The following is a 15,157-nucleotide window of genomic DNA, read 5'->3' on the forward strand; positions in this document are numbered from 1 at the left end:
TACTTTTTTTCTACTTAAAGTTTGTCCATACTTTAACAAACCTATTTCCATATAGACACTATACCCTTCTAATTTCTGCTCTGTTGAAGTTTTTTTTGGTCATATCTGTCATTGGGAAAGAACAATCAATGCATCACATCAGAGAGGTCATTTTGGAATGAAATGAAAATCGACATATTTTTTTATTTACAAGACTTTTTGGTTTACCAACTCGTGTTAAATGTATTTTTTGGTCGAGTGTCGTTTGATTTAGTTCCTAAAAGCTGTGTGATTTGCAGAATTATTTTTTTCCATGCAGGCAACATGGGTTGCCCTGTTGCCAATGGTACTTTTCCTGAAGGCCGTACTCAGGGTTGAGCAAAGCACTGTCTCCTTCTGTGCATACCTTTCAGGTAAAAATAAATATTGACCTGTTTTTATTTATAGTTAATCTCCTAATAAAACAGGCAAGAAGATAATCACAAAGCACAGAGCTCATTGTATTTAGAATGGAAATACAACATCATCAAAGTATCTGGTCTCTGTCAGGTAGAATTAGCGTATCTAACGTCAGGTTTGTGTATCTGATAACCAGTTTGATCATAGTATTATGTGCTATATTGATGTAAATAGGAAAGTGCCTCGGAAACTCTGACCTCATTGTCATCCCCCTGTTGTTGCTGACAACAAAGTCCCTCAGTCACTTTTATGAGGAAATCCATACTGTATGTTTAGAAATATGACACAGGGCAAGTTTTAATCACAAGTCAAAGTGCAATATTTGCAATACGCACAATCGTACACAATTTGTACATTTCAGGAATAGATCATCAATAACATTTGAAGAACACAGTTTGAGAAAGTTACAAATAATGGCATTTGGTACATGTACAAATGAAACTTAACAATTTTATTGCTGCCACATTGCATAAACTATTTAAATTTATGTGAGTCAAATACATATTTACGTACAACAGACCTGTCAAGTGATTAATCATAAGACTACATCTCTAATATGTAGCAATATTAATAAATTAAAGATTTATTCCAATTGTTATATAAATATACTTTCAAAAGTTAGATTTTATCAAGAAAACTTTAAGCTTAACATCCAAGCCTGATGCTGTCTGTTAGTTCACTTAATCAATCAATCATTTGAGTTTTAACTTTTAATTGTATATAATAGAGTTGCCCTCATTCTCTCAAGTTATATTCTTAATGCAGTGCTCTTATATTTCTGCCTCTAAGCAGGAAATGTGAATTTTACCAACATATCATGCACTATCATAAAGTACTGTAAGCCTTGTAATTGATCCTATACCCTGCAATGAAAGCTGTATAGCTGAGGTATTGAATTAAGTTATGAGTATCCCCACTATGTGGGTCAAAGCTGCATGACAGTTACATGCAGGGTGAGGCCTAGCCTGCCACATGGTTGAAACACAAAGAACAGAACAACATATAAAAAGTCCTGCTTTACTTCTACACTAAGGCACATTGTACAGACCTGTTAACAGTTTTCTAAATCAACATCCTGTAAAAAGACTACATGCACAAACATCATGTCGCATCATGTTGTTTGCCCCTCGCTTAGCACTGTCACTTGTGGAGGAGTGTCTGCAGTGAGTTGGGTTCAGGTGCTCAGTTGAAGGCTGGGTTGCGGACTCCAGACAGGCTGCTGACAGGAGCGCTCTTTCCTTTGAGGAGGGTTAGGGAGAAGATGAAGAAGCAAACACTCATGACGCCCAGGATGATGATGCCTGAGATGAGCGCGCTTGTCACTGTGTTCATCTGAAACACTGGAGCTTTCAGATGGGCTGCAAAAGCACAAACACAAATAAACAAACAAATCTGTTCACATTTCTTCTACCTTTGCAATACTTGTTCTTCGCCATGAATGCAAAAATCCCCCATACAGCAGCTGCCATTGGTGATACACAGAACATTTGTCAGTCCAGTGTATTTAATGGTTTGTTTTTCTTATTCCTGCAAAAAATCACACAACTTTTAATGTCACGCTGAGATGTTTCCAGCTCGGCTACGGTGGTGTTTAATAGCAGAATATGACTCAGACATCCAAAACACCAGGAGTCAACCAACATCAACATTCAACAATCAGGGGGAAAGGGAATCCATCAGAACAGCAGATGTACCAATTTCTTCACTGACATTTGACTCAAATAGACCAACACATAACAAAGCCACATGATATTCTGCATTTGGAGCACAGGAACAACTCCTGCACCTTTTCTCAACTAAAAAACACACTCTCTTTGCCCATACTCTACTTCATTGCGGTCAATTAATCTTGCTTTCTCCACCCGTCTGAATGCAGTAGTTTCTGGGGGACTTTTAAATAAGCACTCTGTGTTATGTAGCAAAATAACTAAATCAAATATACACAGTGTGTTGGATTGGCATCTAGTGGTGAGGACTGGAGACTGCGTAAACTCCCGGTTAGGAGTTCATTGTTCAGGAGATTTTTAATGGGAGCTGAAATATCCACAGAGGTCTCCAGTTCTCTACAAAAAAAGGAAATCTACTGTTACAAATCAGTGTTTCTCCAATGCTGTTCTGGTGGTCATGGCTAAGCACGTATCAATGTGTGCTCAGCTTTTTTCTGATCCAGGCATTTTAGTAGGAGGTTTTTTTCATTTGCGGAGGTCCTCTTTCTCTCCAAAACAAACGGACGTGCTCATTAAAAGTGGATAAAACACAGAATAAAGCAGTTTCAGGTAAAAAAAAAAAAAAAAAAAAAATTTGTGTTTTTCTGACACTGCTCATTGCAGAGTGGCTGCTAACTATGGTGGCTGATGCGAAAAACCTGAATGAGCCCCTCCAGCCTGTTCTCATACCAAAATAATCAAGTACCGTGGCTTTGTCAGTGATTTCGGCACCTGACGCCAATGGCCACATCTCCAGTGGTACGATACTCCACCAGGCGGTGTCAGTTTCTAACACAGCTGGCTGTAACCTTTCAGAGTGTTCTGATATGCCACTGGTTGGGTGGATGGCACCTGTTGTGGCAGTATGATATGCTGCTGGACGGCATCAGGTTGAAATGACACCAGTAATGATGTAATATAAAGAGCTTTAAGTGCAATCAGTAAAGGCGGACTGGGGGAAAAGGGCACTTAATATAACTCATGATGAGTACTGAACATCACAGGATAACAAGACATCATGGAGTAGAAGAGTATATGAAGAAGCTTTTTCTTCCATTTAAAGGCTTTTAGCATTTTAGATGGCTCCCTAATATATAATTAAAAGGCAAAATCCCCTTTAAAGTGTCATTCCACACAATGGACAGAATGTGAAGGCTTACCCAGCTGAGAGTTGTTGGTTGGCGTTTCCTCTGTGGAAAGAAAAGTAAAGGGCATTTAAGGGTAATACACTGTAATCGGTACAGTGCTTGACTATACAAGGTGTGTTGATCATTTATTGTACAGTACTTGAGTCAACAGAATGCCTTCAGGCGCTCTCTGACTATCTAGGTCACCCAGACAAGTTCTCACCATAACTCAACATCCCAGTGTCAAAAGTACCATTTAATACATCCGATCTGAAAATCAGTGCAGGTTTTTAACAATTCGGGGAATTGTTAGAAATCACAGCAAAAAGGAAGAACTGTAAAGTTTGCAAGAATTGAAAGAGCTTATATATGAAGTTTCAGATGGGAAGAAAAGGCTCCTCAGACAGTGACAGTGCAGTGTTGATAATGCCAGGAAGATAAAAGTGGTTGGTGGGAAGCTGACACTGAGGGAGAGGAATAACAGAAGAGAAGGAGTGTTATTAAACTGTACCACTCCGAGTGATGATAGGCCCCGCAGTCAGGACAGCATTCCCAGTAGCAGCGTTTGATTCCTTTCCCTCTGAGACGTCTCTCTTTTTCCTGCTGCCACAGATCTATAAAAAAAAAGGCAAAGAGAGATATGATGAAACCACCCTGATGTGTCATGGAAAGGTGATCAGGGAACACCGACTGGATGGCTAATAGGAGCTATTAATGTTGCCATTATACATTTTATAAACTGTATTTTTGTGCTTTTCTGGGTCATATTGTCACATGAAATGAAATGTATAAATGTTTTGATTTTCACATAGGACTGAATGTGTATGATGATTTGAATACAATTATTTCCCATTGCTTCTGTTCCATAAAATATTCACATTTAGTGACTGATAATATAAAAAATAAAAGAGGCATGAGGAAACAGACTTCTTAGAGAGTACTGACTGAAGGAAGGAAGTAACCTCATTACCTGTTTAAATTAGCCCTCAACAGCTGCCAATAAAACATTGTTTGGAAATGTGAGCAGGAGACAGTCACTTAAGATGGAGGAATATAAACAGCCTGCTCTGTAATAACATCTGACAAACATATCTGATATTTTTCTTAATTGGCAGAAAAGATCACAAGTTTTATCTAAAAGGGAGACATATTTTTCTTTATGAGCAAAGGGAATATGTGCAATTAAGTAGATTATATCTGTCAGTAAACACCTCATGATAATATATAGACCCTGACAGTCTGAATAATGTCGTCAATACTTGCTTATAATAATTTGAAATTCAGATTTTGTTATGACTAGGACTGTACAGGTAGCCCAGCATGCTGACTTGGTAATTGATTTTGTGTGGAGGAAGACGTTTTCAGATCCTTTACTTTTAAAAGTACCAATACCACAATGTAAAAAAACTTCCAAATTCCTATTTAACTAAAAGTACAGAAGTATTAACAGTGAAATGTGCAATGTACAGTATAAAATGTAAAATAGTAAAAGTACCCATATCGAATGACCTAGTGTTACATCATATATTTAATATTATTTATCATATTATTATTATTTATACTGATGTAGGATGACTTTAAATGTAGATAGTGGAGCTAATGTTCACAATTTTACATTCAGTTGTGTAGCTGAATTCATATAATAATTCAATATATTATATGCAATGAGGTAATCTGTGGTGGATCTTTCCACATGTGAGGCAGAGCACAGTCACATGTTTCCATGACACAAAGCTGTAGATGGGTTTAAGAGAGATATTGACAAAATATGTGTGTAATATTTTATTGTAATAGTTTGTCATGTGTGAAAGCGTCATTTGTTAGACTCACTGGCATGAGCATTGGACAGTCATCTGCTCGACACAGCTTGGTGACGCAGTGCAGAAAGACAGTGGACATCTTCTGGTTCTTGTGCTTTACAAAGCGAAATACTTCAAAGGCAAAGCGGCCCATTTGGCTCTTCCCATTTTCAAAGACAGCGGTCTGGGGGTCTTTTTCACAGCTGGCTCGGAAAGGGAAAAATCAGCAAGTATCATGAGAAAGGAGAGCAACAGAAATATAAGAACTGAATTAAAAATGATCTGTTTTCAAACCTGAGTTACCTAAAGAAAAGGTCATAGCGGAGGTCATCGTTGGGGTTTCCAGAGGGGGTGGTGTAACAGTAGTCCATGAGAACGTTCCATCTATTTAACATTAAAGATTAGTTAACCCAGTTCATAGACTTAAAGGCAAAGGAGATCATGTAGATAGAAAGGGCTGCCCAAAACCTTGGTGGCACTTTGCTCATCTCTAATGGTAGGTGAAAAGTAGATAGTCACCAAAATGATCTTCAATAGACAAGAACTGCCATGTGACATTAATACCCTGTCACCGAGAAATTACATTTCTAAAATTACTTATTTGTTTCCAATCATGTTTTGCAGGGAAATGCAGTTGCTGCCTTGTTTTTGTTTCCTTACAAAGTTTTTCTAGTGTAGTTAAGTGTTACATCCATGTGAGTCATTGGGGGATGGTTAAGATGTAGGGTACAAAGCGGCGGACTTTGACGCCAGGGACTGGTGTTCATATTCTGAGTCCTCCTTGTGGCAGATGGTTGCACTTAAATGTACATAGAGTACATAACCTGTCTTCAAGACACTGTTGACTTTTTCCCCTCCACTCAAAAATGTGCTTTGCTTATTGCCTCTTCACTTGGATTTCGACACTAAAAGGCTATCTATACATCAGTCTGCTGAGGGAGGAAAGTTTCTCTGTGCTCATCTTATATCTCACTTTAACACATGGACTTACCAGTAGGATTTTTGTGATGTTTGGAGCCAGCTGTGGTCCTATAAGCAACTTACACAAGTGTGATGTGGAAACTTAATCCACTCAAAATTGAATTCTTAATGAAGTGGGAGACATTGTGTGTCTAACAATTAAACTTTTGAACAACAATATTTGCATATTTATAGAATAATAATTAATGACTCTTTTTTATTATGTTATAGAAAACATAATCCGAGGGGCATACTTTCATAACGGATTTGCTGTTGCAGATTAGTAGTACATTAACATGTTTCTAGGGGACAGGGTCGGACATAGGCAAAGAGTGAGGTCATTTATAACCTGTGACTAAGGATAAGGTGGTAAGTTAAACAATGAGCCACCTCCCTCCAAAACCTGTCCTTGTGTTTACACCCTCCTCCCATCAGCCAAACTGACTCCCCCACCCACCACCTGCCCCACAGGCAGATCAAATGACCAGTGGTGAACTGGGACAAAAAAATCAAGGGCTTAGGTTTTTTCAATATCTGGGGAGGCACAAGAAGCAGCCATTTCTCCTCCACCCTTCCTGCACATGCACACACACAGACCTATTACACATATTAATTTTTTTGTCACGCTTCACAGAGGCTTACATCACAATAGTCTTACAATAAAATGACCATAACTCCTGCCTGTGTGTGCACTGCAAGAGAAGAGAGGGAGAAATGCAGCTGCAGTGCTGAGGCGCTGACTGATTTTACTCTGAGCAGCCAGCAAGCCACTAAAGGATCAAAAAAGTTCAGGTTAAATGTCTTTTTTTTTTTTGTATTTTGTCTTATCCACTTGGGCTCTCTTTTTTTTAACCGCAGATGCTGTATAATGAAGGCGCTGAGCCAAAGGGACAGGGGTTTAAAGATGTGATTGGACTAGCCCAGTGTCAATTAGAAAAATAAACAAAGTGGGCCAGTCTACTGTTTTACAGGCCGGTCAGACAACAACAAGAAAACATAGTTGTGTCGGCCCAAGAGGCTCATCGGGACCCTGGGAAAGTGCCTGATATGCCATATGGCCAGCCCACCCCTGCATCTGACGTCAATCTGGAGACTAAACATAGACATGTTCAGAGCCAAAGGGAGGACATATCAGTATGACAGAAGCAAATCAAAAGTAATTATTTTAGAAGTAATAACAAAATATCTTTTGACTTATTTGTCCCTGCTGCCACTGGCCTTTAAAATAGCTGTGTGATTTTTATGTTGTATTATATTTGCAGGCTATTTATTTTATTGGATTTTTTGGTTGTTGCTTGACTGTTGGTTACTACTAGCTAAACAAATTGCTTCTCTGGAATGATAAAGATATCCTTGATCCTTGAAAACAAGGGACTTCCCAGAACTGTGAAAGGTGCCGCTGCTGGTCATGAAATCCCTAAAGAATCATAAAATTTAAAGACATTTGTACTTGTCAGAGAACATCAGGGAATATGATCAATTCTCTGGAGAGATCTGTTACACTTAGCAGAATGTTTTCCAGCTTTCACATTCGATGATACCTGGAGAGGTCATATTCACAACCCAGTCAGGAATGCCATGTTTAGGTTATGAAAGCTGTTTTTTTTTTTTTTTGGTTTGTTGTTTTTTTTAAATCAAAGACTGCAAGGGCCAGCAGTGTGTTGTACTGTACCATGTGATTTTCATGCTGTTGAACTATGTGTGAGTCTCTCAGGGACTTTCTTTCAGAATTCATGAGATCAGATCGCAAAAAAAGATTTAAAATCAAAGACAGGTTCAAAGCCATAGTCAAGACCAGACTTTCACATGGTGCATCCCTGCACTCTATGTATCCACAGGAGCAGCTCACCATAAAACACATAAGTCCTTTTCAGGTGAACAGAATGACACAGTGAACAGCCTGATCCTTCTTAAGTCCCATGAGAATTTAAAGAACTCAATGACTTTAAAACTCTCTGTAAGCTGTGTTTTTAAAGTCAAGCTGCATTTCTCTTTAAAAAACCCCCAACTCATTCCTTAAAGTTGTATAAAATAAATTAGTCATATTCATACTTTATATTTCTTTTACTTTTACTATGATCTAGCTTAAACTTCCTCCTGCAACACTTGCAATATAAAGAATAACTTTTTTGTCAGGTCAATGCATTTTGGCTTGCTGCCTTCATCGGGTCATCAGGGGCGATAAAGTTGTTCTTTATACTACAAGTGTTGCTGGAGTTTTGATCTCGTCAGTTTTTTTCTCTTCTCCATGCACCTTAAAAGTTGGTGAAGTAGAGCCACAAATCCTTACCTGCTTCTCTATCACCTAAATATAGGTCAGTGGTGTTGTTCCTCACATTGTGTTGCAGCCAAATGTGTCATTTTACAACCCCTTATTGTTCTACATGGTGAGTTTGGGTGTGGGTCTCTGACACTGCACTCAATGACAATCCAGCAACTTGGCAGAGGACAAACGATAATGGACAAAATAATATGGTAACCCACACCTTCCAAAATAAAAACCTTTAGTTTTGATATGAACACAGTGTGCTGATGACATGTTGAAGCTGCATGACTTAGATGTTGACTGAGTACCTCCTGTCCAGGTTAGAAGCTTTTACAGCTGCATACACCCGCGTCTTCAGGGTCAGTCCTGCCATCGGGATGGCCAGCTGCTGAATGTATGATGAGTCCTGCACATAAACCACAATATCATTTCAGCATGTTTGTCACATTCCCTGATGAAAGCAATTTCTTCAGTTTCATTCCACTTCATGAATTCCCTCATATCTATCATCTGGTTTCCACAGATTCCCATAAACTAGTGTCTGGTTCAAACTGACAAGTGAATTTAGCGTAAGATTTGACATGAATTGAGGGTATATAGAGTATAATCTTCCCCAATTACAGGATTAAAGGTAATTTGCTGCCTACGTGGCTGGCATAAAAGGGTTTCTAAGCCTTTGGTATCCTCCCCATCTCATGCATGTTTCATGTTACATGTTGCATTTGCAGATGCAAAAAGGTACAGATTAAGTTAATGTCGCTGCAGAGCTTCGTACGCACTTTGATGCATGCTGAGTTAATCTGGCTTTGGTATATAGTTTATTCTCCAGTGCAACAGCGCAGGCTCCCCTGTGCAGCAAAATAACAGATATTTTGTTTGAACTGATGTGAACTTACGTTGTAAAGCAGTAGATTCAACGTGCTGACGAAAGTACCATTGCTTTCCTTCACTGAGATTGCAGCTGCAGACCTTAAATGAAGATAAAGAAAAGATCAAAGCTGTGAACAAACTTTTTAAAAAAAAGAAAGCAGTTATGTACTGTACTGTACTGTAGATGTTGCTTTACTTATTAGTAGTCACAATGTCAATAAAGAACAAACTTGCTTGTGTACGAATGACATACACATTGTCTTTCCACCATATCTGAATCATACTGTGCAGAGCATGGACAACCTTTTATCATCTTCCACTTTAAATTTAAATTCTGGGCAGCACGGAGATGCAATGGTTAGCATTGCCGCCTCACAGCAAGAGGTTTCTGATCCGAACCTGGAGTGTGGGAGCCCTTCTGTGCAGAGTTTCCATGTTCTTCTTGTGTCAGTGTGGGTTTTCTCCGGTCCTCCGGTTTCCTCCCACAGTCCGCAGACATGCAGGCTAGGCTAATTGGTGTCTCTAAATTGCCCATAGGTGTGAATGTGAGCATGAATGGTTGTCTTTCTCTGTGTGTCAGCCCTGTGATAGTCTGGCCACCTGTCCAGGGTGTACCCCGCCTCTCACCCAATGTCAGCCGTGATAGACTCCAGCCCCCCCGCGACCCCTAACAGGATAAGTGGTTATGGAAAATGAATGAATGAATGAATGTATGAACTTTAAATTCTGATTAAAGCAAAATGCTTTGTTTTCATATCATTATTAGTTCATTTGAATTAAGCCGTGTTGTCACACCAAGGCCAGTGACTGACTTACTAAGATACATGAGACGGATACAATAACTGAAGTCTTCAAGACATTAAACTTTGATTGGAATAAAAATCAGGTTGATGACATTATTGATGTCTAACAACATTAGAATTTCATGCTGTGTAGACCTTAATATTATGACCTTGGGTTGTGTTCTCCATGCATTATGATTAAATGTCGTTAATTATACATCACGAGGGCATTGGTGATGTGATATTTAAAAAGATGTTGGTTATTTAACAACACTTTTAATACCAACAAAATATCAATGTCATCTGCTGTCAGTATTCTACGTTAAATTGGCGTCGTCATCAGACGTTGACGCAGCGCAAAATTTTGGTCACCTGCTGTATGTAACCTAAATTCAATCAAATATCAACATCTAACGACATTGGTGGCCAGCTAGCTTGTGAAATATGATGAAATGTAAAACAATAGCTCCAGTACCTTTTTGAAGCTGAGAATGTTAACGTTTTGTTGACCCACAGTCAAAAACATGTTCATCCAACTTTATGGTTTTCCGGCTGTGGAGTCGTTTCTAAATGCTTTGTACTTGTACAAATATTTTATCCATCATGGGAGACAAGATAACAGATACTCAGTACTTGTGTGTTGTACTGTATTAATTATTAGTAAAAACTGAACAGCATCAATTCTTACAAAGACTTCCTAATTTGTTTCAAGCCTGTTGCAGTGAATTGCAGACTGCCACTAAATAGTTGATGTTGTTAAAAGCAGTTTCTGTCTCTTTTTCCGTGATGTTTGTCACAATATTAATTGAATTGAAGAAACAGATTTTTCATTCATGCCCCCCGCCCAAATAATAATAACTACTTTGGGTTGTAGAACTTTTGGTGTTTATCAATGTGTAATAATTTAAGCACACTAACCTTAAGTACTTGAGTAAATCTGAATAGTAATATCAATTTTGACAAATGCAAAACATATGAGTAAATTTCTGAACCTAGGTTGACACAACACATCAGTCCATACTTACGAAAACTCCAAAAGGCTTTGCACTTTTTAAAGCTTTCTCAATTTTTTTTTTTTTTTTTTTTTACAGTGTAATTAGTTGCGGATTTTGGTCCTGCCCCTGTATTTCAGTTGTCAAAAGCTTTTCAAAGTTTTTTTAAAGCAAATAATGCCAACAATTAGTTCTACTCAGTTCAATTCATAGCTTGCTGGCTCTCTATAGCAACTAATCAGAGCACTTTTCAACCAATTAAAAAGTGGAAGTTAGACTTACGAGGCCAGCTGTGTGTTGTTGACCAGGTATTCCAGCGGGTAACTGCAGCTGAACTTGTACAGCAGACCTGGCAGGTAGCTGATTATGGTGGGGGGATCTGGTGTGTCGATATACCCTGATATGTTTCCAATCTGCACCAGTGACAGGTTCCCATAAGCGTTGGGTCCTTGTGCTGTGGACACCTGCAATAAACAACATGAGTGTGAGGTTAACACTCCTCCTCCTGACTCGCTAACCGACCGCCATTATCTTATCAGACACACCGGGCAGGGACCGATAACATCAGAGCATGCTAATGCACCTCACTAATCCCCAAATCAACCCCTCTTTATCTAAAAAGGAACCCTCCGGGAACTGTCTCGTTCCATACAGCTCAACACTCAGCGAAAAACCATGGGGGAGAGACAGCTCGCTCAGCAGAGATTCACTTTAAACTCCCTTTAAACTGTTTTAAGAATTGTTTTTCACTCATCATTCTGACAGGGCCTCTAAGATCCAACAGCAGCCCCTTTGCCAAGATAATGAGTCATTCCCATGCAGGATAAACACGACTTGTCAACATCAATATGGATACTGTGAATCAGACAGCTGGCTGAGATAAAAGACACATTTGATCGTTTTGCTGTTTTTAAAGTTTAAACTTCAGTTTGCATTTGCTCTGCCTGAATTAGTTAGCACACAAAATGTTTTAGAGATAATTGTCAAGTCATCTAAGACTATGAGTCATTTTATGACAATTTTCAGCTGGCAATGCCTGCTGTGATTCATTTCTGAATGACAGCACAAACCTTACATTATCCACTCTTTACGGTAAACTATATTTTATTAGCTTTAATTATGTTTTTTCGATAGAATATTTCTGATAGGTCCTAATTACCTTAACGACATAACCATAACAATTAAAGCACCAAATGTAACTCCATCATCAACAGTGTTAAATGCCTGCCAACAATCAATCATACATTTCCTGCTTTTCTTACCACCAGGACATTGCCGCAGGACTCCAGCGTCGCCAGGCTGATACTGAAGATTACTACAGTGGGAAAGGTGTTGTTATTGATGAAACCTCGACAGTGGGCGTCTCCATGGCGACCATTGAGGGCCAGGTCAGTGTCGGTGTAGCCAGAAAAGAGGACAGGGCAGAAGTTGATCTTGAGGGTAATGGTCTGCACCCCACAGTACACACTGATATCCCTCTCGGCTGAAAGGCACACACAGACATACACACAGAGTGAGAGACGGGTGCAGAAAGACATAAAGATTGGTCACAAAATATTTTGTAATTATGTTTAAGGGAAGAAAAGCAGTTTTGGGATTACAGTCCAAAACTAACATGTTAAATTTTAACGTTTTAAGCTCAAATCAGGAGCTAGGTTGTGGACAAACATTTCATTGTCTCCTCTTTGGAAAAGAAGGATAGTTTGAGGAAAACTTTCCTTGAAAGAGACATTCACATGTAATTTCAGTCCAGTAATTTGGAGGAAAGAAAAGGTCTGAGTTCCTCACCGGGAAAGCGGCTGTGAAAGTTGGCGTCACAGTTGTATCCATTGAATTGAGCTCCAAGTGATAAGGCCTTACTAAACAGTAGAAGAATCAAAAATATATGTTCCATTTCAGCACCTGAAATAGGACAAGAATGAGCACTTTATGTAAGAAATCCAGTCTATAAACTTCATCTGTCACTTCAGAAAATAACAGAAAGTGAAATCTATCATATATTTAATTTTTTTTGCTGAGAAAAAGGCGAGATATTCTTGTCTAAATGTGCTAATGTCAGAGGGGAAGATTTTCCCAGAAGATTTCAGTTATCTCACAACGGCTTTGACTTCAGAGGAACATCTTTCATATGCTTGCCAACCAGAATCAAAGCAGAAAAATGTCACATGGAATTATCTTTGAACACCTACAGCTTTGGCAGCAAAGTTATAAGAAATGCTGCTGGATAATGCGCTGATAACTACAGTCGTTTCATCAAGTATAATGGCTTATCTCTGTGTGCACATCTCATTGTCCGCTGAAAACCTCTTATCGCATAATTGTTGTCAGTCACAGATACAGAGTTTCAGTCCTGAGGAAAGAGCTAAATTCAAGGAGTAATTGCACCAAGTTTGTAGGTAGCGTCTCTATCTCTGACAGCCGAAGGTGTTCCTCCTGACAGCTTGAGGTTAAAAGGCAAACCGTTGCTCTCGGAGAAGCAGAACCACTCACCCTGGTTCCTGGAAGCCAGCAAGTCAGCGGTTCTCCATAAGCTTGGGACAGACGATGGAATGGTCCGCACAGCATCCCTACCCGGCAACTAGAAACAGGACTCGGGACCAGGGGGGGAAAAAGGGATCCTACACATAAGAGATTCATTATTTGAACATGTCAACAAAAAAGGGCTGTCCGGAGTGAACATGGGAAAGTCCATCAAATTTGAATGTGTTATACAAATCCTTTCACGTTCGCAGAAACATGAGCAGGTTTTGAAGTTTCCCACTCATATCCTTTCGGCCCAATCTGGCTGTGTCACTGCTCACAAATGGTTTGACGCCGCATGAGGTCCAGTAGCGGTGGGGGGGAGAATTATCTTTTCATCGCTCCAGTGGCCCTGGCCTGCTGACTGAGCCGTTCCTTTCTCCCCAGGCTGGTCGGGAAGTGCAGAGCCAACTACACGGGCCTTTGGCCCCCAGAATCCACACTTTTCATGCTTTGTGTGCAGCAGTCCTCAGTCAGCACAGCAGCAGGCAATCTGCTTGGTGGGGCTGCGAGCTGCTGCCGGCCTCCTACCTGATCCCCAAACTTTGATTTCTGGTCACTCCCACCACAAAAAGAGAGCAAAGAAAAAGAAAGCAAAGTTCATGGAGTTTCAAGGGATTAGCTGATCCCATCTTCCATATGGACAGCAGTATATGTGAAGGGCTTGCTACAGTGTGAACCAGACAGAGAACACACAGGGATCCTGTGAATATGGAATATGAGATGGAAATGACATTGCAGTGGCAGTTTCGAGCAAACTTCTTACTTTAGGTCAAATGGAAAACAGAAGAGGCACTTGTTTGGCTTGTTTTTGAGAATCCACCTACAGAAACTTTTCCTCTCCACTGAGGTTTGTCATCACCACGATCATTCCACACTATCAAGCACAGGTTTGCCCACAACTATATACAGAGGCCAACAAGGGCAAATATGCTATAAAAGCCCAAAACATTTCCATTAGGAGAAATGTGCTGCAGCTGCAGAAACAATGCAGATTCAAAAACACATATGGAAATCAAAAATAAAATAGAACAATGGAAACATGCGGCAAATGAAAAAAAAAAAAACCTGCTGCAGAATGTCAAAACAAATGTACTAACAGACAGGTGCAGATGTCAGGGAGGTCACAGAGGACATGTTACCCTCAATATTTGGAACATGTGGATGAATAAAAACATTAAAGTAGCACAGGCCTTTTTTTTTTATATGTCTAAATACATTTTCACCATAAGCTGATGCAGAAAATGCACACAGTGGTGCATAAAAATTCACCAGAATGCAGGAAATTAAGGGTTTGATGCTCAAAATTTTCTAACAAAGAACCCCCTGTTTCCAATCTTGAAACTAATTTTATGCCCTTGCATTAAGAGCAAACAAATACAGATATGAAAAGTCAAAAGCAGCAAAACCTTGAAAGCAAATGCAACAGAAAAACGCTGCATATGCAATCAACACCACAGAAGTTCTCCAGGCCTCTAGGGGGAGTGCTAGTAAGAAACTAACTAAGGCCAAATGTTAAAAAAAAAACTATACCTTTTTATGTCTCCCCTTAGAGGCCTGTTAATGTATTTGTTTTGGCTTTCTGAAGGACATTTTACCATTTGCAGCACATTGGCAACACAGCTTTCACAATGGATGACATCCTGTTTTGAAAACAACAAGGAGTATTTGACGAGTACTCCAGGAAATAGTCCTAA

At 39.5% G+C, this 15,157-nt stretch overlaps 1 protein-coding gene across 1 annotated transcript; it reads right to left on the reverse strand.

Moving 5' to 3' along the window:
- Window positions 1–722: 722 nt before the first annotated feature.
- Window positions 723–13,566, reverse strand: zpld1a (zona pellucida-like domain containing 1a). Its single transcript, XM_050040645.1, has 11 exons — window positions 13,431–13,566; window positions 12,729–12,842; window positions 12,203–12,423; window positions 11,223–11,404; window positions 9,193–9,265; window positions 8,605–8,702; window positions 5,374–5,454; window positions 5,102–5,273; window positions 3,783–3,885; window positions 3,305–3,334; window positions 723–1,796 (listed from the first exon to the last, which is right to left on the reverse strand). Exons 2-11 carry the CDS (start codon window positions 12,832–12,834, stop codon window positions 1,621–1,623), a joined length of 1,242 nt encoding a protein of 413 aa, XP_049896602.1. The 5' UTR covers window positions 12,835–12,842; window positions 13,431–13,566; the 3' UTR covers window positions 723–1,620.
- Window positions 13,567–15,157: the final 1,591 nt, after the last annotated feature.

This window comes from Epinephelus moara, chromosome 3 (assembly GCF_006386435.1).
Source record: "Epinephelus moara isolate mb chromosome 3, YSFRI_EMoa_1.0, whole genome shotgun sequence".
Taxonomy (NCBI): domain Eukaryota; kingdom Metazoa; phylum Chordata; class Actinopteri; order Perciformes; family Serranidae; genus Epinephelus; species Epinephelus moara.

Coding starts and splice junctions, on each gene's coding strand:
- zpld1a (XM_050040645.1), bottom strand. CDS start 12,834: ATGGAACATATATTTTTGATTCTTCTACTGTTTAGTAAGGCCTTATCA. Junction 12,424..12,728: donor CTTTCACAGCCGCTTTCCCG/GTGAGGAACTCA, acceptor TGTGCCTTTCAG/CCGAGAGGGATATCAGTGTG. Junction 8,703..9,192: donor TGAATCTACTGCTTTACAAC/GTAAGTTCACAT, acceptor GTTTATGTGCAG/GACTCATCATACATTCAGCA.